This window comes from Phalangium opilio, unplaced genomic scaffold (assembly GCF_054372755.1).
Source record: "Phalangium opilio isolate 3A_F unplaced genomic scaffold, DU_Popi_V2 ptg000082l_1, whole genome shotgun sequence".
Classification (NCBI taxonomy): Eukaryota; Metazoa; Arthropoda; class Arachnida; order Opiliones; family Phalangiidae; genus Phalangium; species Phalangium opilio.
In genome coordinates, this window is record NW_028324189.1 from 4,399,428 (window position 1) to 4,425,904 (window position 26,477).

Genomic DNA, 26,477 nt, shown 5'->3' on the forward strand with positions numbered 1-26,477 from the left:
ACTAAGAATGCCAAGAACCTTCATGGAGAAGTGATATCCTTTGCAATAGGAAGCTCATAATATCTAAGGTTGCGTTGCGTTTCGCTTTGAGACTCAGTATGGTGTATCGCTACTTGTAAATGGCTATACAGTTTAGGGAAATCTGATGGTGACTTGGCTGGTCAGACCTGGGATTCGGCGTTGGTGTATGAAACATTTTCAGAATGAGGGTTTACCAGTGCTTCGCTTGGGGTTCATGAGAGCTTAAAGGAAACCTTACGATGATGGGTTATGTTTGGTACAATCTTACATTGAAAAACTTAAGTTCGTAATACTGAAGCTTGTTATTCCTATAGGATATTTTTTTTCCTATTTGGTCCAGCCACTTTTTCGTTATTGAAGCGAGACTGTGTCAGGCTATCCTATCAAACCAGCAGTCAGCCGCAAGTTTTTTTTTGGAATTTTTTCAAAGACATTTTTGCTTTTTTTTCGACGGAGAACCATCTTTGACAAAACTAGTTCGAAATACTAGTTGAAAAGACCCATATTTTTTACTGGCAGCTTCCGTACTCGTACGTGAGGACTATAGTGTGGTTATCAGGGCGTTTTTAGGACACCACGAAATAAAAATGTGCAGGACCCTCTCGTCTTAATATAAGTGTATCGAAACTCTAAAGGTATCGCGGTGAAAAACCACCAGCTTTGCGAATTCCATTTTAGAACGGAGCTTTTCCCGCTTTTTTTCACTCCTGACAGAGTAATATATACCTTATGGAGTGTAAAAATATGGAATGGTGTTTTATAGATGAAAATAGGTTGGGCAAGTGGCTATTACAATGGTTTCACTTTGTTGCTTTGAATTCTGTGAGGGCCAAACTTCAAGATCATTATTCGACACATGCTACGACTTGGAACGCGATTGCACCTTATTCTTTTGGATGAACAGTGTCCTTAATTTAACTCTATAGCCAATTTAGCGTAGTTTTAAGAGGGGTTATTCTCTAACACTCTGCAAAAATTCACGACTTATATATTTCATATAAATACCCCTTTGTTTTCATTTCGTCTAAAATAGACGCATTTCAAAGCAGTAGTTCTACTTCAAATTCTACACGGTCTTGACTAAAGTATATCCCAATATATATATAGAGTTGGGAATCTCCCCTAGCTAGTCCCGTGTCTATGCGTTCTTTCAGTGGGTCGTGCTGAGAAAGAACAGAGTTCGGATCGATGCTTCGAGATACTTTTGCATTTGGTCGGCAAAGATATAGAAGGCACATACAAGGAGCAAAAGAGAGAGAGAAAAAAAATCGGTACACCCATATAGCTTCTCTTTTCCAAACATATAGGCACGTAGTCTTAGTTGGATCCGTGCTTTTTGCGAATTCAATGTAGTGTGATCGAGAAAGTAAATGTAAAATGCATTAATTTTACGGGCTAAAAAGAGCGCATTTTCACGGTGATGTAAAAGAAAGAAAAAAACAACAGATGACCTCTTTAAAGATTCAGTGGAAATTGCTTTCCTTACCCCCTTGCTATATTTTTTTTTTCATCAGTGGGTTTTTACGTAGATTAAAGCTATATGTCTGCATATGCCCAGGAGTTTTTTTTTAGTTTTGGTAAAGTGCATCGTGCCTTCTTAACTGCCACAAAATCGGTCGGGGTTGAACCAGGATGTCTAAATGTTTTAGTACTAACGATAATTTTGAACGAGTAAAATTATCTAGGAACACTTCTGTTCAATTGTAAATACTAACTAGTTTATTTTGAATTGTGTCACAAAGACTTAATGCAATACTGGAACTTGAAGTTTAAAATTCAATCCGTGTATACAGGAAACGGAGCAAAATTTTCTAGAAGTTTTTAAGGCTTTTGCAAACATGGGTTGTCTATGGGTAAATGCGAAAGGTTTTAGAGGGGACGAAGCTAGGCCTAAGAGTTATCGATTTCAGAGAAGTATCTCGGACATCGAGAGAGCAGCGGGCATTCGGGACCAACTTGGTTCTGGCCAGTACAGTGCCAATAGGGGTCCCGAAAAGCGTATAGGCACAGAATGCATAATTAAGCCCTTCAGTTTCCTAAACCATTTTCTCGATAAACAGCGGGATTATACAAATACTTTAGCAACGATTTATTAGAAGTCGATAATTCCAAGTAGCGATCGATACCCATTCAATGCCTCACCGGGAGTTTACAATGACCCTGATAAAAAAAAGCAAAAGTGGTTGGTTGAATAACCACTAATCTTAAGAAATATATCCACCATAGGGGGTCCACTCGATACCATTGATTATTTACAGGAAAATCACGGCATAATACGGTAACGGTACGATCATAATGGTGGAAATATATCACTAAAACACTCTTAAATTTGGTTACTGATAAAGGTTTAGAGATAAAAAATTAAATCATGAAATATAATAATATTTCAAGAATTATTTTGCACTTTAAATTATGAAATATAATAATATTTCAAGAATTGTTTTGTACTTTACATAGGTCTTCTAATTTAGCGCATATTTAAAGGGTAAATAGACATTACACGCTTGTGTTATGAAAGATAAACTTAGTATGTTTAACTACTAAGTATACTTTTAAATGAAAATACATTAACGTAAATCTTAAGCCGCCAAGTTTAAATATTAAAATTTTACATTTGAGCAAACTTGAACTTTACGAGAAAAGCTTAGACTTCCTTAGAGTGTTGTGTTGTATAATCTTGAACAAGATTCATTAAATTTTCATAAAATGGAGCTTATGTATGACAGGTTTCTAAATTCGAAACGATCCTTTAACTAGTAAATATTTCATGGAATAGCTTCTCGGAAGATCATATTCTTCCCTTCTGTGCGTAAAAGTATAGTCCAATAATATAAAAAAAACGCCAGTGGACAGTTCGATAGCGCTTAAAACGCCCCTGTAAAGCCCAAAAGGCTAGAAGTCTAGTCCACGTAGCGACAATTATATTTGTACCTTTTCGTATTTATAGCATTTTACCCTTACTATATTCCGTGAAGGTTTGCAATGAAGGGACCTTAGTTGAAGGGGAACGCCTATATTGAAGCGACGCGTGGCGTGCGTTTACGTCATAACGAGTTTATACAGCCAAGCTAATCTTCCAGAGAGAATAATATAAAAAAAATCTAATGGGAATGGACTTTAACTTCAAAAATGGTCTACTCATATCACACTCTTTTGACCCCCGGTTTTCGGTACTTGACCCAAGTTAAAGTTTAAAAAAATTAGACGATAAAGTTGGCCTAAATTAAGCTTGCTATTCTGAAGTAAAAATAATTTCTTTAACCCTTTCATTGAAAAATAATAAAATTTCTCTAGATTGCCCTAGCTCTTCCTCCCTTTTTGTTCTGGAGACTTCTTTTTTGAAAACTTATTTAATTTTTAAAAAAAAACTGAAAGAAAAGTCATCTTTTTTTTTCTTTTTTGGGAAATGAAAATAAGTCAACAGAAAAGAAGGCGGGTTTCTTGGTTATATAAAAGTAGCGAAAGAGGAATTAGTTCTTGCAAGATTACAAAAAGAAGAAGAAGAAAAACTGGAGAAAGAAAAGCCAAGAATGGAAGAAAAGTTTTTTTTACGACAGATCCATCTCCTATCTTTCTCATTTTATTTTTCCTTTTCTTTGGGTTCAATCCCATACGAGCTACTTCTATCTATGCCAGGCTTCTTTTTAACATATGTTTTATCTCACAGAGAGAGAAAGAGAGAAAATTGAAATATTTTCTTCGTTTATTACCCAGTTATCTATTTAATCAAATTAAAGAGGGGTTAGATTGAAAGACATAATTTAATTTGAAAAAAAAACAGTGAATTTCATTTGGTACATACATACATGCACTGGATATATTTATTTTTATATTTAAGAATATTTTGCAAAGTTGTTTTGTTTTGTATTGTTTATTATAAGTTCTAGGATTAGTTGTTATGGAAAATCCATTACGTAAGGGGTTGAAGTTAGTCATTTTAAGTTTCGTAACCCCCTTTTCTGTTATTCCCCATATAAATGAAATGGAATGGAACATAATGAAAGGAGTGGTACGTGTTACAGGAAAAACAAATCGTTATACGAAGCAGCTAGGGTTCGCGGTGTTTTATTAAAATCTATACTATTACACGATTGAATCCATACATGCATGCACCGTTGTTATTCAATATATTTTTAATTATTTCTGAGTGTTTGCCTAATAACCACGCAAAGCCTTTTGATTTTTATCAAACGTATATATTGACCGAATGCTATAAAGTATATTTAACTTCTACTATACGTGCATTGTATATAATTATTTAACAAACGTTTTATAAATTGTATTAACAATGTTTTACCAATCATACACTGAAAACAACTGTTAATTAACGTATATTTTCTGTTTCAAAAAACACCGGTGATATATTGCTATAACTTTCAAAGGTATGTCAACGATACTACCATTGTAAATTAGAATATACTAATTAACAAATATTATAGATAATAATAGGTATGTCGATTTGAATTTACTATACATTTATGGATTACACGAATAGAGATTAAAATCCATTTGAATAGATAAGCTAACCTGTCAAATATAGTCAAATCCCAACTGATTTGAATCATCGACTTTCCGGAAATGCGCTAGGCAAATCCGTTCATTAAACTGAATGCCTTTAAGCCATTGAACAATTTCGAATCCAGACTAGTTAGCTAACTTAGCGTCTAAAGGTCCGAAATCAATACACTAGAGGTTGCAAAGCTAACTCGAAATAAGCGTAAATACAGTTTTCCAAATAAAAAATGACGAACAAAAAATTTTATACTGCCAAAGGCAGGACTGTGACACCCCTACTACTACTACTACTACTACTACTACAACAACAGGGTAGGTCAAACTAAGAGCCTCATCGTAGATGTACATCATACGATGAGGCTAAAAATCAAACTGAATAAACTCTTATATAGTTATAGACGCGTAAACAATATTAGTTTATAACTAACAAAACGAGAGACAATATTGAATAGAAACGCACCTGCTACTGGTGAAAGTTTGCTGACAACGCACCACCTGCACTTCCACTGAAAATAAAAGAACATAAGCGTTCTAGCTGCTGTTTTGAGAGGAATATGAATCCTCCATTGAATTTAACGAAACCATCGCATTCGGGAGATAAAATTTACCTTTCTATAATCGCGATATTTTAAGCAACCTTCGATGATTATTCGTGGATCAGCCATGATTTTAAATTATCCTTGACTTGATTGACCGCGAGACGAAATAAACAGGAGAAATGGAAATGTAATTCACGGAAGTCACTCGCAACGCATTTTTTTAAGTATATTAAGGGAGCACCCTATTTTCTAAAGATTCGAATACCAGGGTCACTTTGGGGTACGGTTGAGGCCTCTCTCTGTCAAGTTTCGTTTTCAAAGACACCGGTAACCGTGGCCCGTTCACCATCACCCGTTTTGAGTTGAAAAGATCCATGGGGACTTAGCTATCAGCGAAATATTCTAGCTTATGATAAAAACCTAGAAAAAATTCCTCTTTTTTTTTTGGAAAGAGAGACCTTCCTTCTCGAAGTCCCGATAAAAAATGTAAAACTTTTGGCGTCACTGAATTCGCTTTAGGAAGAAAAAAGGCGAATGCACAGGGCCGTCGCGACAATTTATGGAAAGGGAGCACCACCAGCGCGTTCGCGAGTGAGCTCCGATTCGTTCGAAGCCGCCCCCACGACTGGCAAGGTCCCTGCTGGCAGATGTTTGCTCGAAAGGCCCTAACGGGGATCGAAATTGAAGCTAGCCCGCTGTGCTCTCGATTCTACCATGGAAAAACTAGCTCGATTCCTTCCTAGCGGAGCTTGGATGAAAGCGCTCTCCAGCGGATTCCTGGAGAAGTTACACTCTTTCGGTTCGTGAGCATGGATTGTGTGGCAGCAGCTAGGTGAAATTGAATTTTGAATGATCCTACGGTTTTGAACTGTACTTGGGGTAGGAGTAAACGATAGGGTTATGTGGTGATAACCCAAGTTACTGAACAGTTCCAGCAAGGTACGACGAAACCTGTTCCAAATATGGCAGTTAAGACTCCTTAGTCCTTTTGGAACCTCTGAATAGACACAAGGTTTATTTGGTATTTGGAAACCTGTGAAATACTAAATTGTTTTCGCCTTCCGAACTACACCCAAAATTCACACTTAGAATTAAAACAAGATTCGTTTTAAAATAAATTCCTATCTTTTGACAAACTTCTAAAATTCTAAAGTACCAACACGCGCGTGAAACAACTCAGATTATATTATCGCAATGAAACGAAATTCCTTCATACACCAATATATCTCGACTATAGAGTTCTCTCTTGAAACTGTTCCAAAAATGTTGCCATAGTGAGTGTGTGAGAGAGAGGCCTTTGAAAACAGAATTAACGTTATGTTCTTAACGCAAGTGCTCCCTGTGGTGTACGTACGATATTTTAAAGAGTATTATACTGTATACCGAAATATCTCGTTAAGTGTCCGAAACTAAATTAATTTTAAGGGAGGGTCCGTTGAAAAGCATGCATTCTCGTTCAAAATTTAATTAACTAACGAAATCTGAGACGAGTAATGCATCTCACCAGATTTTTTCTACTTAAAATTATGTTTTTCTCTTACAAGAGGAGGTACTTTTCTATATATAAAGGATATCAAATTTCATACAAAAATTTCTATAATTATTAAGGGTTGTTTTTTATATATTTCAATGGCGTTTGCTTGAAGTATTCCATAGTTTTTTTGTTTTGACGAAAAGGTTTTCACCCTTTTTCTTGGGTGTATGTGTTAATACCGCTAATGATTAAATCGCGTGTCTACGCGTCAAGGGTTCTTGTACCGAGTATACACCGAAACACGCTAGGCAATTCCAAATTAAGGGATCATACGTCATAGTCATTCTAGTTTTAAGGGTTTCCAGTGTAGTGCTAAATTAGGAAAGAAGAATTAAAGGGAAGGCATTAAGGTTAACGAAACGGAAGCTTGGCGGTCAGCCGCAAGAAATTCGATCAGATTAGGAATATTTTAATGCGCGGTTTGATTAAATGTCTGATAACATTTAGACCTAGCTGTTTCCGTTGGTACTTTTGCGAGGACTTCACGAGGTTATAGTTGTGTTGTCAATAAATGATTAAGTCGGACCAATATCTCGACTAAGATTATAATACTCGCTAATGTTGTTAACTTACTAACCGCAACCCCGCTAGCAACGCCATACGAGATAATCAATAGGCCATTTGTGTTTGGAATTATGATAATAACCACCGTTATTCGTAATGGAATGTTCAATATCAACTCCCTTTTGGTATATTCAACGTTTGCTAGATTTAGTTGAATAACACGCAATATTTAAACCATAGTCATATAAAAGTTTTAGTTTCACCATAAGTTTACAAGATATGTATATATGACAATACATACTTCGTAATGCTAGAGACTTACTAAGAGCTAGTTTTAGAACGACGTGGTCGAGAACTGACTACACTCTTTTAATTTTGCAGTCCATCTTCCTATTTAGTCTATACTAATCCTTTGACAGCGCCTCACCAGGCGTCGCTTTACGAGAATCTATGACCTACGTCACTTCATGACAAGCTCCGGTTTTTAACCAGAGATAAACTTATGAAAAATATCTTATGAACTTATAGTTTCACGTGTAGTAAGTCAATGAAGAAAGTTACTGGCGCCAGTATGCTTTATTTGATCGATAATTAAAGCTATGACGAATAGTAGAGAACTGGATATTTCCCTTCTATACGCTTTTCGGAATAACTAACCAAAGTATAATATTTTTTACTTTTACGGATATTTAGCAGGTAGGGGTCTCTAGCGTGTTAACTTAGGATCCGTTTTCATATACTTCGGTTTCTGGCGAAATTTTTTTTTACGACGCCACGGTGTATAAATCCCCTTTCCCGCGTTCTCTTCAAGATTATACAGGTAGACCCTGGTGCGTTTTAATCTATATTTTCTCAGCTTATTGTTTTTAGCGCTTATACCTCTCTTGCTCGGTCAAAAGAGGTTATAATTTATTAGCTTTTCAGGCGAGTTTCTATTTTATCGCCTTTGCCGACACGTTTGTCCAAGGTTAACGCTAAAACCGAGAAGAATAATTCTCTTTACCTGTCATCGGAAAAAAGGTGTTATAGGGGGAAAAGGAAAAAAAAGTTACTTTTTATTATTTGTTTGATAGCTAGACAAATTATTCCTGGCATAAATTACTTTTTATCGCCGTTATGAATGCTCCTTTTGTTCGAAATTACGCGTGGGTTTAGATTTGTTTCCTCGATTTTTATTGGGACATGAATGAAAGAACCGATGCAGGTGTAAGGATTGAATAAATTAATTTTACTAACGTATCGAATGACGTGTGTAATATTGTACGGAGGTAGAATACATTTTTCTTAATTCATCTACAAATAAAGAAAATATCAGTTCAGGTTGTGTAGATGTTTTCGACTGAGGAATAGATATAGCTTATTAGTTACAATTTAATTAATGTAATAAATACTTAACCAAAAACAATTTGTATTTATGCAATTACAATCTAAGAAAATAATTACGAATTGGAAATGCATCGGTAATGAAAAAACAATCTCTGTACTTCATCAATCAAAGCTACTTCACCTTGAGAGAAAAAGCAATGTTGCTTCTTCGTACGTACAGAGAATCTTGGGGGAAAGTCATATCTGTGAAACAATTTTTTCCGCACCGTGCATCGTTTCCTCTTGGGAATCAAAGTATAAACTGTATCGCGTTAAGCTCCCTTGGTTAGATTCTAGCCAAAAGAAAAGCGCAGAAAATTCTACCAATACTTATATAACATATCATAAGCTCATAAGAAATCTTCAATAAGTTTGTCATGAAGTGACGTAGGTCACAGATTCTCGTAAAGCTACGCCTTAGTAATGCAGACTAAATAGGAAGATGGACTGCAAAATTAACCGAGTGTAGTCTTCAATTCTTGCTTGTCGTTCTCGAACTAGCTCGAGCTGTAACTCTCTAGCATTACGAAGTTTATGTAGCGTCATACTTATGGAACATGTCTTATAAACTTATGAAATATATATGTATATACACCCCATTCAATGTTTATAAGAAATATACTTTAAAAACCCCCATTTTCCAACCATTTTCGTTTAAAGGGATTTTTCCATTCTCCTCTTTCTAAAAGAGAACCCAACCATCTTCGGATTATCTTGACAGCAAAGCTAAAATATTTTTATTCCCTATCAAAAAATCCCGAGAATCTCAAGTCGGACTCGCTGCGAAGTAAGACTGAATTCTCGAAGGATTCACTAAACCAAAGAAGAGTTTTAACCCACCGATATAAGAAGCAAAAAAAATTGGATGGAGGAAGCATATTGTTCTTATATTGCAAATTGAATCACTCCGGAACAAAAAAAAAGTGTAACCACTAGCTAGAGCGCATACTCGGAACTGCTGCTGATGCTGCAGTGTTTCCTGTGCCGCTTCAAATCTTCTAACTGTACGGAAAAAATGAGAACCGAGTATGAGACAGCCTCATCAAATAGTCATGCCCGTTAGTTCATTTTTTCTTTGCAACTCTGCAGACTCAGTAAGGGCCACGGTTATCTCTTATATGTCATGATGGAAGATCAGACAAAAAAAATTACCAAAGTGCAAAAGAATGGACTGACTACAAATGGACGTGCAACAATAGTAAAGGTTTTTCTATGGACGGATCTGTTGGGTTTATGTTATCAAAATGGAATAGCAATTTTTGGGATGGCTATAGAACCAGAGTACTTAAGGGTTGTTATATCGTGGCATAAAAACATTAGGGATAATTGCTAGATGTTTCAGAAACTTTACTCAAATCCTAGTGTTGCGGACTTTGGTATCGTGCGCGGTTATAGGTTCCGGTTGGACCTTGGAATATTTCCCCATGGTATTCAACAGTGTTTCCTTCTAGGATTTAGTTCTATTAGTATTAGCTAAAACATTTAAGACGCGCGTGACGTCACCCGTAAAAATTAGATGATGCGGGAATTTGAAGAAAACCCCCAAGTGCCTCGTTGGTGTTGGGATGATCCAAAGGTTTCTCCATCTGGAGACCAATTCGTCAGTCGACCGGGGTAAAAAAGGGGGATGGGATGGACGACTATAGTTTCTTTGGTAAGAGAAAACAAATTAATCTGAAAATACGAGCAATTACTCGCGGTCCCGCTCGCGCTCCTTGTACGACTTATATCCAGCTCCGAAGATATTTAAGCGCTCGGCGCTTTACGGGCAAATGGAGCAGCTCGCACTGTAGAAAGACGGGGAGGATAAAGTTGTCATTGTGCTAGGAGGCGCCCCATATTTCATAGAGAAAAAGAGGGTGGGAGATGTCTTTGCCCGCTAAAAGGTCGAGATGACTTTCCACGCGCTACGACCAGAGCAAAGAAAAAAAAAGAACTAGATCCACGCTGGGGTAGGAAATCGTACAAAACGGGCAATATAAAACCCATTCTGGGATTATAAGCGCCGATAAAGGGTCGCGTTGGGTTTTAGCGAGTATCGAAGCTTCCGGCAACTTAAACATCGCTTCCAGTTGGACCTGAGTCTAGCGACTCCGAGGAAACGGGCTTTGTCAGATCAAGCGGTATCTGACGGTGAAAGCTACTTCCTCGCTTAAATATTTTCCCCGGGTGACAATGTATCGCGTCGAGAACGAAACGTCGCGCAAGCGCTACTAGCGTTTGATGTGTCCCTGCAGCTTCTCACCCTTGTATGTGCGCCACTTCTGACTTCTTTCCCTAGGCTTTAACTCGACGCAACCCGACGAATCCGATACGTCTTAGTACACGCGCCCGACGTGCGGATTGTAGTCAGGGATCTTCTATAAATACAACTCCATTTCGGTACAAAAATCGAGAAGGGGAAAAAAATACGAGAAACCCTAAAGAACACGCGGGAGAAGCTTGGAGTCAAACTGTTGTAACTGTCAAACCAGTCCGTATAATGTAAAGTAACACGGGGTGAGGCCGCCATTAAGGTATTCTCCCTCTCTCCAAGAAGCACCGCTAGAGGCAACTCGAAATGGCTAGCCTCACGGCGTGCAGTGATTTTGGCTCCATCTGGCGTTGCTTCTTGGCGCGAGGGAGAATACCCCAATGCTGGCCTCGCCCCAGTGTGTTGGTTTAAATTGTCTATTTTCAATTTTTCAATATCTTGCCTATTTGGCTCTCCAAAACGAAGTGTCGTCTAAACATTGGTTGATTCGTTTTATTGAACATATTCGTTTACATTAATGTATTTTTTGTAGTTCAGAATATCTGGCATGAAAAGGTCATGATTGCGTTGAAGACGTATTCTCAACTGCCTCGTTTTACGTCTCTGATTTATATCCCAGGGCCCGTTGTTCGGTTCGCGTCTCCATTCCATTCTAGTAAATATTTCAGCTGGCGGAAAAAGGTCGGCTATTCCAATCTTCTAAATTTAACTTGTAAAGGACGTAGGTACGTGGAGATCGTTTTCCCGCTCCGGTTTCTCAAACTAACTTGGTTCCCTCCTTTGTTTTAAATAATAAAACGTAATTTAGATACAGGGCTGCTTGGATTTTACGGCCCCTGAAATTCCTGCGAAATGTTAACGCGACCTAGGCCTCCCGCCAGGCATGCATTGCATGCACAGCCTCTTTTCACTAAAACGCTTAATTTTATTCGCAGTTTAATTATTTTTTTTTACTTCTCGAGTAAAAAAAAAAAATAAAAAAAGTCTTCAGGGAAACTTTTGAAATTAATATCAAAAGCAATTTTACGCGAAACCTTTCGTGAATTTAAAATCTAGATTTCGTACAATGGAAGCCGAGTAAGTTTGAAGATAAAAAAGATAGACGCTTTTATGCATTGCCTTATTAAAATTCTATTTATACCTTGCATTTTCAGTACATGTTTTAGGTATATATAAGTCTAGTCCCAAAGGCTCCATAAGTCTTAAAACTTACAATACAGTCTGGTTTAAAATATACGCCATTTTCGATATCCTGATAATAGGTATTATTACTCGGACTAAGTTTGGTTCTAAAACATTGTTTTAAAGTTAAACATCGCGTTGCAAGTTGTATAACAAAACCTTAATACAATCCTAGGCGTATGTATACATCCTTTTTAATATTAAGCTAGCCCCCTTAAATTTATTTTTGGTACAATTTTTACTTTTAACACAAGTTGGGGAGGTTTATATTTGTATGTGGAACTTCCCCCTGCAGTTTCGCTCGGATTACGGGAGTGGGAAAGTCAACAGCTCTCCCTGGCATACACCTTAGCTCTAGTAAAGTTTAGCCAGGGCTCCTGTAGACGTAACAAGGCGAGAAAGTTAATATAAAAGTAGAGAAGGAGAGAGAGAGAGGAAACGTAAAGCCTCCGGTAAAATAGAGAAGCAGCCAATCCCTCTATAATAGGATCTCACGAGCGGAGATATTTGGCATAATGAAAGCTATATGGCCTAGAAAGAGCTACGCTTGCATGGGACATCGCTATGGAGAAACGAGATCTCTACTTGCCAGAGGGTGTCTCTCTCTCTCTCGGTGTGTGTGTGTGAATATCTAGAAAATGCGTACTATGGACTAAATCCGTGAGCAATTCCCAATGAATTGGGTTGGGAAGACCTAGACGATTTTCTTTTATCTTATAAATTTAGTTTTACTCCTTGGGTGCAGGCTGCTGGGAATTGTTCCTACGTTTGCACAAACGATGACGGTACCAGAAAATAAGCCACGTTAGATATTTCTGGTTTTCTTTATTGGCAATTCTTTTTACGAGACATTATGGATTAGTAGCACTATGCCTTTGTCGCAATATTAGATATCTGTAGATAATTCCTCGGCTTAATGTTATGTAATTAGAACGTTGCGTCAATGTTAACTAAACAATGTCGACGTTGAACATAAATATAGTTATTTCTTCATTGTCCGTTTATACTTAAGTGGGACAGATGTATATAGTATATTAACTTAATTAATGTTATCAGAAACAACAGACTTAATTAGTATCAAATTAAATATTACAACAGTTCTAAGCGTAAATTTCAATCTAACTAGGTCGCAAACAGACAATCAAAATAAACAAATAACAACCTTTACTTTATACAAGAGACAATTGAATTTATACAAATTTAAACCGATGCCTCTAGAAAGATTGTTCTCTATTCGTATATAACATTTGTATTAGCTTGTGTTCACGAATTAATCAGGCAAGGTATACATATAGGTATACTCTCAAAGCTCCCTTTGAAGGGAATTCGGAGAAAATGGAATCTATCATCGCTTAAACAAGCGAATAATTGGATTGTTCAGTTATTTTTCTCTGTGCAAGTTAAGACTGGGGACTTACAGTAGAATTTCAACACCCTCGTTGCGCAATCGGGCATACTCTAATCCTTTGCAGATTCGCCTCATAAATTTTCTCTATCTAAAGAACAAAAACGAGAGAGAGAGAGGAAAAAAGGATTCAATGATTCTTTCTCTTCGCATGCTGTAATATAATTTTGAAAAACTATAGTCGAAGTCACGTGTTAGAGCTCCCCTTTTATAATAGAGAGAGAACACTAGCTCCCTTCTCTCTTTCTCTCTAAGGAATTTGCGCCGTAGAGTTTTTGATTGGAAAATCGACAAAAGACGTTGGTTGCTCGGCCTAGGCCTAACGCGTACGTGATTCTCTCCGTGCAACTCCCTTCACTCTCGTCATTGTCACTTCATTGATTCTCAATTCAAATTCGCTCCCCTTCTGCATGCTCATTCATTTGCAGGTTGGTTAATGCAACGATACGAAAAGCCTACTTCTCCCTATCATGTATAGTAGGAAGCGTCTCGTATACACGGCTTTGGCGCGAAAAGATGAAAAAGCCTTGCTCGAGATACCACCACCATCACTAGGCGCGCGATCTTTTGTGAAAAATGGTGAACTATGCAGAGCACTAACAATAGATGAATTATTTTTAAACCTCCATTGATTTCTCTTTACATTGTCGTTGATCGTATGATAATACATACCCATCATTTAAACCGTAAACCAACTTAACCTGTTACATGTTCTGCGATACATATCTTTCGTGTTAGGCCTATATCTGGTTTTTTATCTTTTAAAGAAATTTTTTTTTATCATCTTACGGAACAATTTCCGCGTAATTAGTCTCATTTCGCGTCGAATGTCTTAGGCGCGTAAAGATTTTAATTAATTTTCTCGCCTCTATCTATACGCTAGGAAATTTTGTCTAAGACGAGTGTGATAATAAAGTTGTGGGTTGTTAAAGGATGGTTTTGTATTTCTCCGTTTATCCTTACTTGGCCCTTATCCGCCTTATTTATCAATGCTTCTAAATTGCGGGATGTAGTATAGGTTTTTCCTTTTTTCATAGTTCCCGCTTCCTTACTCTTAAACGTGCAGCGAGTGGCAGATGTTATACCATCGTGTTTAAATCGCTGTCTCCAACGCAAATCTAGCGGACTTAGCCGCTCGTTATTAAAACCTCCTCCAGGCGTATGGATCATCTCAACCTAAATCTTCTCTATCTTTCACCCTAATTCAAAGTTCCTAACAAGCCATTTAAGCTAAACCCAACTATAACTTCGCTGAACGTCCTTCGTGGGACGAGGAAAGCAGACAGTAAGCTGACTGTATAAGTGAAGATACAAGTGGCTTTATACTCGGACGGCATTTGACATCTTTTGGGTCCCTTTTCTTAGTATATTCCTTATTTTCTCCGAATTTCTAGTCTTGTCCAGTCTTAAAAGAAGTAAAAGTTTTACTCGGCGCCGCTAGCTCGGGGCTAAACAAATATTAAGTCCGTCATTAAGGCAACTTAACGAATTCAAGCGCACGCTATATAGTGGTAAAACTGCTTGCTTCGAAAAAAAAGCTAGGCTAGCTGCCGCAGCTTCTTTGCTGGATTTGCCGGTTTTTCAGACTCCCTCCTGTACCCCGCTCACCAGTTTTAACCGTTTCTCAACCCAATAAGAATTGCAAACGAGGAAATAGTAAAAGAAGCTGAATTCGTGTAAAAATAAAACACGTTTACGGAAGTAAAGGTTTTTCTTCCAAGCGGAACAAAGGAGGTAGGATGAAAATCTGGTGAAAAATAAAGGAGAGAAGACTTATAGCGCGAGGAGCTGTAGCTTGCGAGGGTGCGTCAATCACTGGTTCGTCCTGGCACTGTTGGGGTAGTCTTCGAATCGATTTCTAGGCTCTTCTCGGATGCTACGGATGCTAAGGCGAAGGTCGCCCTGGTTCTAATTAAATCCCAGCTCCCCGATAACATTTCCTTAGTCGGGACGAGCCTCTTCCTTCCTCGCTCCTTCCACCGCTATTCCACTAGCAGCGGCAACCTTAATATACGCCCGGCTAAGGAAGGTTAAGGAACAAGAAAAATCAAGATCCCGAGCGAGCTCTCAGAGTGCTGCACCATTGCTGTTAAGGAACACTGGAAGAGAGTGCTTGCACGGGGTAGAACCCAAATTTTGTTTCAGTAACTTAGTGGGGGTTTTCGAAAGAAAAATACCTTTGTCTCGCAGAAGGTTCCGTTCGAATCGTCTATTTTTAGTTTTACTTTCCGGATGGGACGTTTTTCGAATAACAACAACAGGCAACGCTCCCGTCGTTTTCGTAATGGGATTGTCTCGATGGTTCCGCCGGGCTCTCTTATGCCTTATTTGCATTTCGGGGCCTTAAGGTTTTCATTTTTTTTTGCCTTCTGCTCAGTTATTTGAGTTTGTTTCCCCATACTTGAAAGATTTGAGTTGAAGAAATTTTACATTCAGAATATAAGTAGATCTTCTAATGCTCCATAAAGAATTTTTATAAAGCCTGTAGTGGACTACAGACCATTTTGATGTAACCTAGAAGGAAAGACACGGCCTTCCACCTCGCATTTTGGCGCCTGCGCTGTAGTCTCTTTGTATCATGAAAGTGCGAACAAATGGCAATGTATCAACCCTCTTGGATGTCACGATACTGAGGGTTCTCTACCCATTTTTAACGTCGAATAGGTCAATTGTATGACCATCTCATTGTTTAGTTCTATGCTTAATTCATCGAAGTCTTAATAACTAACCCCAGCACTCCTTAGATTCAAAATATATTGCACTTTAGTCTTTAAATCAGCTTGATCTTCTTTTGGTATATAAAACAAACCCCACTAGGAATTCTTTGCATTTTAAAGGTTAAATCTCTTGAGGTAATTCTCTCGGCACTTGTTTTCTCTTAAACCAGATCAGTTTATTTCTCGTACAGTGAAGAGCGTGCGTATTTCGAATAAATGATTCGCATCTGTAGTTTTAAATTAGTCGGAATACGACTCCTCTGAGATCTTTTCGTGGATAGTGAAATCTCGACTTTTTCTCTAAGCTATACTGATTTTCTTCATCAGGAGATAGCACGACGATACAGAAGGATGCAGTGAAAAGGAATAGCGAGCGAGCGACCCGAACCATTACCCTATTTACTTTTTTCTTTTTCGGAGAACTTCGAAAGAAGAGAAAACAAATGAGAGGACACGCGAGAAGGGATAAAGGACTGTGTAGACCACGCAAAGAAAACTTGGGAAAATAACAAGCTGGGCTAAGCTAATTCAACCCTTTCCGCGCGTAGATTCAAAAGTTTTAGAACTACCGCATGCAAGGATATCCGTTGGAATTAATATTCTTTTCAAAAATATTCCTAAAAGACTCGCGAACCATTCGTGCATTTTACATCAATTATTTTAGAGGTAGCTTTATTTCAAAGACTTTTTATAGTAGCAGTAAAGAAGCTTGGTAACTAATCTGATCATCCGGGTTAGGGCGCATGCAACCCTTTGTTCAATTAGATAAGAGTCCAAAGATCTTTGGGAAGGCCAAATCTTGGCCGAATGCGATACCTCTTACGGAACAAGGTCCCTTCAAAGGGAATGGGGGGAATGGAAAAAGGAAAAAAAATTATCGCTCTGTGCAAGAAATTGGTTAACGTAATTACAATCTCGAAGACACGATTCTCTTTCTTCTTCTTTTTCTCTGTTCGTTTCTCTTTTCTTTTCTTTTTTAAATCATTAATAGGTCCCGTAATTTGGGAATTGTACTGTCGAAATGCCCTCCCTCGCTATTTTCACGGCTGGCTTACGTAAGGGGTCGGGACCGAAGCTTTATCTCCCTTGGTTATCGGACGAAGCGGCTCCATTCATCACCCAGCTTTGGGCAGACTTTTTGGGGGGTGAGCTAAGTCGCGATAAAATTAGTAAGATCCTAGCTCGTTTTGAAAAATTGTTTATTTTGGGACTTTTATAGCTAGGGCGGTTCGTTTTTGCGCAACATGTACAAAGGTCGAGACCTCCTTGCCACGCTTCGTCGATTCGTTTGTAAGATTATTACATACAACGACTTATCTTGACTTTTAATATTCAACCCTCGTTCTTTGCTCGCTTGCTTGTATGTTTCGTTATAACTCCTTTGCTTAAAATCAGGGGCCCAATCATGAAGTTTTGATAAATTGCTCCCTAAAAATCTATACCAAAACTTCTTAGTTTGGAACTATATGATATGGACAGTTATAAATGAAGTCTTCTCTCGAATTTCTGTTATCCGAAATAGCGCTACTGTTCCAAATGCAACAACATATCTAAATATTGAAGTAGGAAAAATTTGGTTGAAAATGCTATCGAAATATTTAGATAGGCTTCGGCTATGTATTTAACAATTGCATTAAGCTGGGATATTTTTACAGCTAACATGACACACTTGATCACTTCGAAGAAACTGTTTTAACGATGCCAGTACTCTCATTAAAAAGTAAAAAGAGAAATTTATTGCTCCATAAAACTAAAAAAAAACCTACAAGAAAAAATAAGAAGAAACATTTATTTTTAATTATGTTATTTTCTTTAAAGGAACGTTAGTCTTAAACTTATTTCTTCACGGCGTTTTTTACCCATCCTCTTCTTCCGTTTTCCGAAACTAACAGTAGTATATACGAAAAGTATCTTCCCAAACAGGCTCGTAATAAAACCATAAATTTGAAGATCCCTTTCCATGTTTTCTTTTCGGCCAATCATAAATCAAGACTCAGTGTATAGCGTATCCAATCGAGAGGGTAGCTACCAAGAAAAAAATTTTCTGTGCTCTGCGTTTATATAATAGAAGAAAGATTTCACGGTCTTCCGTTGTTCAAACAACATTCTGGGTTTTTTTTTTCGTGGTAGTTTCAAAATCTCACGGAATTCGCTTCTGAAAAACACATTGTAACATTCATTTTTAGGTTATTATGAGACGGCAACACGTGCTTGCTAGGGTTCTATCTCCGCCATTGCGTTAACTAATTGTTAAGAGCAGGGTTTCGGTGGGGATGAACCTACCAATAGGGTCACTGAGTTTGACCTTTCAAGACGCTAAGGCCCAAGCTGTTTCCTTCCTTTAAAGATCTACAAGAGATAACCTCAAAAGTTATTCTGCCCTCAAGACTCTATTTTACGGTTTAAATTGAAGGACACATTTTTTTGTTACCATCTTTTGGGAAGATAGCTTCGAAGTTCCCACACAAATTCTATGGGCCTCCTTTCAACATGTCGGTATTTTTAGAAGTTTTGACCTTTCGTCGATTTTACTGATGCTTTGACCTTTAAAGTGTTGATAGATCGTTTGAGATGTTTTCTTAGTGTGTACATGGAAAAAGCAAGGACAGTTGCACTGATTAAAATCAACTCCTTTAAACCTCAGTCGTAATAGAAAACACTTTTCGTTTAAGGTACAGACTAAAATAGTAAAAATGAAACGCGTAGGTCCTCACGGATTCTGAATTTCAGAGCTATAGTTTTTGATAGACCGTAATTTATGCTGAAGCACTCGCTCGCTGTTCCTTCGTCTTCCATTTTTGTTCTTTTAAGCGAATCCATTGCCGAGTAAAAGAAAAGAGGGTAAGAAAGGGTATTCAAGCATTCTACTTGAAATGGAAATATGATTTTTGCCCCTTTTTTCGTCTCAGAAACTCGGTAGACCCCTAAAACAGTGAGAGAAAAAATATTTTCCAACTTTCGTCGAGGAAATTTTTTCATACTCCATTTTTTCTCTCTCTTCCCCGCCTCCCTTGAAAGCGAGTTTTATTTTCTGGTCGAAAGAAGCTAGATTTGGAGGAAAAGCTCTAGAACTGGCGACGACAAATCAAATAACGTTGGGCCTTGGACCAAGTGAAATGCGCCGGGCTTTAGCTTTTTCGATTCTCAGTTTTTCCATGCTCGAGTTGTAATGTAACAGAGAAGTTTAATAGCGTCGTAACCTGTTCTCTGTCTGAATTCAAGATGTCATTTGTCTGTGGATGAAGGAAGCGAGACCCTGTAGTTCCTTTTCTTCGACCTCTAAAGCTAGTCAAACCCAAGGGTGGAAAACCCCACCATGGAAGCGTATGCGGTCACTCGTGAAACATTTTTTTCTAAGGAAATTTTCTCATTCTTTTTAAATATCGATTTTATTTCGGGGAAATTGGTTCATAAATATTGCCTGGAATTTGATATTACGGTGGAGTATTTTATTTTTCTTTAAAGGTCAAAGTTCATTCAAATTAAATTTAAATACTTTTAATACCTTTTTTTTTTTTTGCTAACTAAGGTTTTTCTACGAGATGCAACTCAAAACCATTTACTAATCTCACACACATATATACAGGGTGTTTCTGGTAAGTCTGCGTTTATCTTTGGGCGATTTTAAGTCGAAAATGTAACTTCTGTGACATTTTTACGTCCGGGTCACTGTTTTGTAATTAAATTGGAATATTTTACGGATGACCCCTTAAATATAATTAAGAAACTGAAGGACAATGATTTCTACACTTATTAGAGGCACCCTGTGTATACTAAACTTGGTATAGAGTATAGAGTCTCAACGGATATTAACTGCAAAGTTATCTCAAAGTTTATCAAGCACTCAGTGTATACGTATTTAGTTCGGTTCGCATTAATAATGTAGCAGCTTCAGTCGCATCCTATTCGATTTGAAATGACTGTCAAGAGTTTAATGCGAACATAACTTCTTTAACTCGAAGAAACTGCCTATGTTAAGAAACGTAAATTTTGTATTCCCAGCTGTTGAAAAAGAAGGAAAATTGATTTCTTCTCTGAGTTTAAATATATGGCAACTACAATATATAGCTAAGAATCTATTAGACAACGAAATAAAATCCATGATAAAACAGAACTAAGACCTTCTACAAAACTTGGGCCTTTTTTTCTTCTTCTTGGTTCTTTCTTTCTTCCACAAGACCGCCAAAAAAGAGAGTGCATCTTCGGAGTGTCTTGGGATTTGGGTCTGCAGGAATGGTATACTATAGCGGTGTTATTGTAGTAGAAGATGGGTCCGCCGCGTGTTATTCCATTAGAGAAGCTTCAAATGAAGAAGTATGGTCGCGTTCCGTACTCTCTGGAGTGCTACATCCGAAACTACGAATAAACTCGTTGCTTATCGACAGGAATGAGCTAAGCCTGACACATTCTGCAATTAATATTCTTCTCTCATCGATCCAGCACTAGCTACGGAAACTCCGAAGCTAAGATATTCCCAAATACCCAAGGAATACCTTATGCTCTGATTTAAATCCAACTTTATCTTTGTCTCAGTGGTATTGATTTTATTCTTTACGTCAGCATATTTTCTCATGGTTCAAACCATATTATTCATGGAATCATGGAAAATGCAAAACTACGCGTCGAGGATGTGTAGTGAAATGTTATGGGTTGGTCGTTTGAAGCTCAATATGCTATAATTGATAATCATGTCAAGGCAAAATTAATTTTCATGTTTAGCCAATTATTATTGCAAAAATTCCAGTTTCATCTCCTGCTGAAAATACAAATATGTATCCTGGGTGCTTAGTGTATTTCCTCCTGGGTAAATTTGAAACCAATTTAAATACTGATACGTTGGCCGCTAGTCTGTTACTGAAAAATGAAATATGTATCCTTGGTGCTTATAGTGTATTTCATCCTAGCTGAAGCTGAAACCAGGTTGAAATCTGATACGTTGTACCACTGAATCCCGACTTTTAAAAGAGTGGGTTGTAGGGATTTCCCTAGTATCCTGACTGAGTGAGTAGGGTATAGCCCTATTACACTAGCTGAATCGATCGTTTTACCTGGTAGAACGTCTCCCTCGAGTTAAGCAAAAGGGATCGGGAGAGCTTCTGCCTTTAATAATTGAAAAGTTTGGTTTCGGTTGAGAGACAATGAGCTAGCCATGTAGAAAAGAGTGGGAAAGGTAGACTGATGGTATACCGGTGAAAAGGAAAGCACTTTACTCGTTTCTAACCTAAGTAACTTCAGTCTAGGCAACGCTGTAGCTTTACCATACACGCGGGAAGGAGCTTCTGCTTTTCTTCATCTACCAACTGGGTATAGAAACAGACTTCTTAAAGGGGAAGTGAATTAAAAATTGAAGTGTGTTAATATAGGAACAAAGAAATATTGCGACATGATTTAAAACCAAGATGTTGTACACCCGACGCATAATGTTTCACAAAGTATACTTTTCTCATAATTAAAAGAAGAATCTATTAAAAAATTACAATACTATCCTCTTCACCCTCCCTTTAAGAGATAACTCTTGAGGGAAATGGAAAGAAGAATAACTTCTCTTATTCAATTATTGATCAGTGTTTTTTGCCTTTCGCTTTTTTCCGTAATCCGTAGTCGGATTATCTAAGTATTTTATTTTTACTTCTGGGTTTATGGAATTTTGTTACGTAATATTATCTATTATTTATATATATAAGCAGGTACTTTTCATTTTGCATCTATAAGTTTAGCAGTTCAAATGGACAATTGGTAAATTGCTATGAGCGATGTTATCCGAATGGTACTCCTATATATGACATGACCTTAGTATTATCCGTTAGTACATGGCAAAGGCCCGGAAGAAAGTATCGGTAGATCATTTGAGGCACTTAAAGTCAGGCAGTCATCCAGATTTCTATACTTAACGTCACGACTGAAGTCTTTTAGCCTTAAGTAAGACAATATCCCATTTTATCCGTTATAAGTATATACTTAATCGATAAAACGTTTTAGGGTTCCTCGATAGTTGCATTATCCTCGCTTGACAATTCGGGAAAATTAGTCTTCCGGAGGGCTCTGTAGAGACCGGTGGTCCACTTAATTAACCCTTAGACGAAGGCTGCACGACCGGCAAAGTCATTCTACCGATATACGAAAAGTCACGGAAAACCCAGGAATCGAGAAAGTTCATTTTATAAGAGCTCTTTCAGCGTCATTCTTGGGCCCATGTAACAATATTTTATGGACTGTCCCTTAAACTGGCACTCTCCCTTTATTTTTCTAACCTACCTGGTGGTTTTAAAAATTCTACCCATGACGTCAATGATGACGTCGACGAAAAACCCGAACAACGAAAACATCGTGAAGATGGACCCTCGAGTGGTCCACGTGTTTGTGCGCGAAAAGATTAACGCGCTCGCAATATAAAAAGGGTCCCCGACCTTTGTTTAGCTCTCTCTGACTTTCACCTTGGTCCTGCTTGGTCAGAGATTCTGTCGCTGCAGCCCTCGGGCTCGACGCCCTCGGGCGTGGACCCTTCGGGGCCACGCCGCGGTTTTTATCGTGAAGTCTCCGGACTTAAACTTAATCAACGCGCCGGTAAATGGACGATCTACTTTTCGCGCCGGACGCTTTTGTGCGGGTTTCAACAAATTCGTAAATATAAACTCAAACTATTTTTATTTAAATTAAACCCAGCCAGGGTTACGATATTCCCTTTATATTTAAATCATTAAAACCTTTATTTTTATGTCTATTTCAATGACGACAGTTTAATATGTTTTAAAAGCAGTAAGCTTTATTTTATTATTATTATTATCAAATATTTCCCCTAGACGTTAAAACGAACCTCTTTAATAAAGTTTCAATATCTTAAGTTCATACTTATTTAAGTTATCTATGATCAATTACTTCTTACAATTATTTCTAAAAACTGTCTCATTTTGGGGATCTCCGTCCGGGATTCGATTCCCTAGAACCACTCGCATTATATAAACTGTTTCAGTCTATGTGCCCATGATTAGTAATTTTCTTTGTTTAAGTCCTTTAGTTAAAAATGGACGTTTTTTTTTGTTAATATATTGGTTGCAATATGGCCATAAGTTATTTAGTTGTAATTTTTATGATCCCTAGTTTTTGAGGTAAATATGCCTAAATGTATTGTAAAATGGGTTCTAGTACGGCAGAAATTATTTCTGTTTTTAAATTTAAATTCCTTAATTTGTTAATTACGTTAGTGAAAATGTTTTTAGTTAATGTTCACTTAAATATTGTGTTAATTTTTCTTTATGTTATTTAAAGTTAAGATTTATTTTTGAAATAACGTTTTTAGTGTTGGTCACGCTCTCCCCAGTTAAAGTATTGTGCTCGATGAGATTAGTATACCCTAAAATTTTTTTTGGTCGTGGAAAGGGCTATTTTTTATAGAAAGGGGCATGAATCAATTAGTCACCAGTACCGCCAGAGAAAAGGGTTAGGCCTAGCTAGCTGCTCAATAAGTTTCAAAATTTTCCACACAAATATTTTTCCAAGTTCAGTACCACCCGGAGTTAGGTTTTATAGTGTGATGGTGGACGCATTGTCACCCTAAGCCGTTGAACTCAACTCGCCCGCTGGTCGGTGCGAGGAAGGGTTTTACCATGCGGTTCCTAAAATTTGTTTTTCTTGGTGTTTGCTAAATCTTTTATAGATGTCCATAATATGGATTTTTCTAAGTTAAATTATTTTGTAAATTTTTAGTTAGCCTCTGACCATCCCGTTTAGTTATTTCACCTTTAGCAATATAATTTTCAATGGATATAATTCCAGTTAAAATTCTTAGTTTTTAGTTTTTCCCCTGATGGTTCTTCACTATTTCATTGTTCTGACCTCAAGCTTTTATCTCAGGAGCGTGTATACCTCTGTACAGACCCATCGCAGTAGGCAGGCATAGATATGATAATCAAAAATTAGGGTAAAAATTTTTTTTCTAGAGTAGTATAATTAGTGATCTCTTAGCGTTTATTTATTTGTCAGGGTTAATTATTAGGCAATGCTTTAGTCTAAACGAGCATCCCACTATTTCCCTTAATTTTTCCGCCTGTGCCAACACGGGCTGTGAGTTTATTTTTTTGATCCTAAGTTAATCTTTGAAGCCCGTTATTATGCGTGACCACCTCTTTAACGTTGGCCAAGTTACTTAGTGATATATTTGTTTTCAATTGGCCATTGAATAACTTTTTGGGTAGGGAACCCACATGTTTTTTTGTTTAGAGGAGGGACCTCTAGTATATTTTAAACCTTGGTGTACCAGGTTATGATTTGAACATATAGTCCGCGTGTAAACCGACTGTATTTATTTTGTTTTAGAGGAGGGACCTCTATTGTAGTTTAAGCCTTGGAGTATTAGGTTAACTCTTATTTGGATATATAGTCAGCGTGTATACCTGACTGTATTTAGCTAGCTTTGTCACATTTTTGTAAAATTTTTGTGTTTTATTTTTATTTATAGTAATTATTTATGTCCATATGACTACCTTAATATTAATTTTTTTCTCATTGACAACATTGAGTTTTTTTTTGTTTCATTATGCCCAGCGCTGATGGTTAACTGTTTTATTATTTTTGGCCCCAGTTTTGGCCGTTTTACTTTTTTTGTTTTTGCTGTAACAAAACCTTGTTTTGCATTTTTTTTTTTGTTTTGGTCTCAGTTATGTTTTTATGTATAGTTCTCGAACGAGGACGTTCGAAATTAAGTGGGGAAGAGAATATTGTTACACCCAGTAGAAGGTGGTCATTATTTTCCAATAAAGTCATCTCGATTAAGAAAACCTCGGTTTGGGTGAAAGACTGAAACCCTGATGGGAAAATAGAGAAGCCAGTCCGTGCCATATAAGAAACCCCTTGAAAGCCCACATCCCCTTTGCAAAGCTAAGAACTACCAAAAAACGAAAAAAAATCTCTGGGATCGTTGAGTCGAGGATGATGAATGGCCAAAAGAAGCGACAGATGCCGTAATGCCCAGAAGGCTTTATATACCCCTCGCGTACGTCACCTTGGTGCCCAAAAAAGCTCTCAAAAACACCCTAAAGCTAGGAAATCGCTCTCATGCAGCTTTATTCCTGCTGGTCAGAATGGGACCCAATCTCACCTCTCAGTCTCACTTGCTAGGACGGGACACGCGCCTCTAAAGTCACGCACGAACGTGCGTTTTTTTATTGGGTAAAAGTAATAATTACGTCATCATTGTATTAATCCTGTACGGCTTTTTGCAAGAAAAAAATAGGGGACCTCTGGACCCATACACTTGCCGGATAAATAGTAATCGGGGATCTCTATTGTATTCTGTTCGGTAAAGAAATATTAAAGTCCCCAGGGCGGTTAGGATTACAGTTCCCTTGGGGAAACCATGGTGGGATAGAAACTTGCGTGCTAGTAATATATTTTTATATACGGGTTCCAAACTACATCGTTTGGAAAATTTGGTTCAAAATTGGATATTTTCCAGTTGAGGATGACCGAAGTTTGCGCAGTTTGCACTGCCATAAGTTTTCCAAGTTTTGAAAAATGTAACATAACAGACAGTAAAATTGCAAGTCTTTTAATTTAAGATATAACATCATATAAATTCACAACCCCTTTAGAGGGTATAAAGTTGAGCAAACTCTGATTGCCAAGCAAGATACATCCATCCTTAAGCCCTTGAAGGTAATTAGGGCACTGGAACGTTTTGGGAATATCACCCGAGAACGCGGTATTCCAGCTACTCGTTTCCCAAGTTGTAGATATAGAGTAGTATCTCCCCACCAACGAAGTATTTTTGGCCAAAGGTTCCTGGGTTCACGGCTTATCGCTCGAATCTGCAGTTTGTGTTTCGCAAAAGGTCGTAATTCGGATCGATCAGACCAGGAGGGGTCTGCGAATTCCATCTTACCGAGGTCAACTGAAAACCCAAAACCAAGTAGACTATTGACTCAAGAGCTAAATTGTGATAGATATGAAATGAAGTGCATAAGGTTTATTCATTTGCATATGAATAAACGTTGGTTTCTCCTTAATTTTCTATCTAGGGTCTTCTAATTGTAATTTATTGAACGATGCCAACTAGGAAAATGTTCTACCATTGTCAACTGCAGCTAATTTTAAACGCGTATAATTTTGAGAAAAATTCCTAATGGATAAAATGATGGGGAAGTTTTCCCCCGAAAATTTTATAATCAGGAGCGACCATTCCAAAGCCTAAGGAAGGGTGCCCGAAAGGCCAAAGACCGACCGCTCTGGCGTCTTTTCTCGGATGGGAAAATCAGCGAATGCTTTTAAAATCCATCCAGATTCTACCCCATTATTGTTTGGCGTTTCTCCGAGTGATTTGGTTATTGAAAATGGGATGCCTATACGCGCATTAGCAATCATGAAAGAGTTCAAAACTCCTATTATAAAAGGCAGCGTTTAAATGCAATGATGGATGCATACTAAGAATGAAATATGGAAAGTGCAC

The 26,477-nt window shown here is 37.6% G+C and overlaps 1 protein-coding gene across 5 annotated transcripts in view; it reads right to left on the reverse strand.

Annotated features, from left to right (window-relative positions):
- LOC149651049 (uncharacterized) overlaps window positions 1–26,477 on the reverse strand; it is a 95,239-nt gene that overhangs the window by 30,697 nt on the left and 38,065 nt on the right. For 3 of the 5 annotated variants that reach the window (XM_089847817.1, XM_089847816.1, XM_089847818.1), the window contains exons 1-2: window positions 5,145–5,789; window positions 4,997–5,042 (exon numbers count right to left, since the gene is read on the reverse strand). The exons of 1 other annotated variant lie outside the window; for it this stretch is intronic. In XM_089847817.1, coding sequence (XP_089703943.1) covers window positions 4,997–5,042; window positions 5,145–5,201 — 103 coding nt within the window. In that variant the 5' untranslated portion in view covers window positions 5,202–5,789. Of the gene's footprint in view, window positions 1–4,996; window positions 5,043–5,144; window positions 5,790–26,477 lie in introns of those variants that run through there. One more of the 5 variants, XM_089847812.1, reaches the window with a different exon arrangement.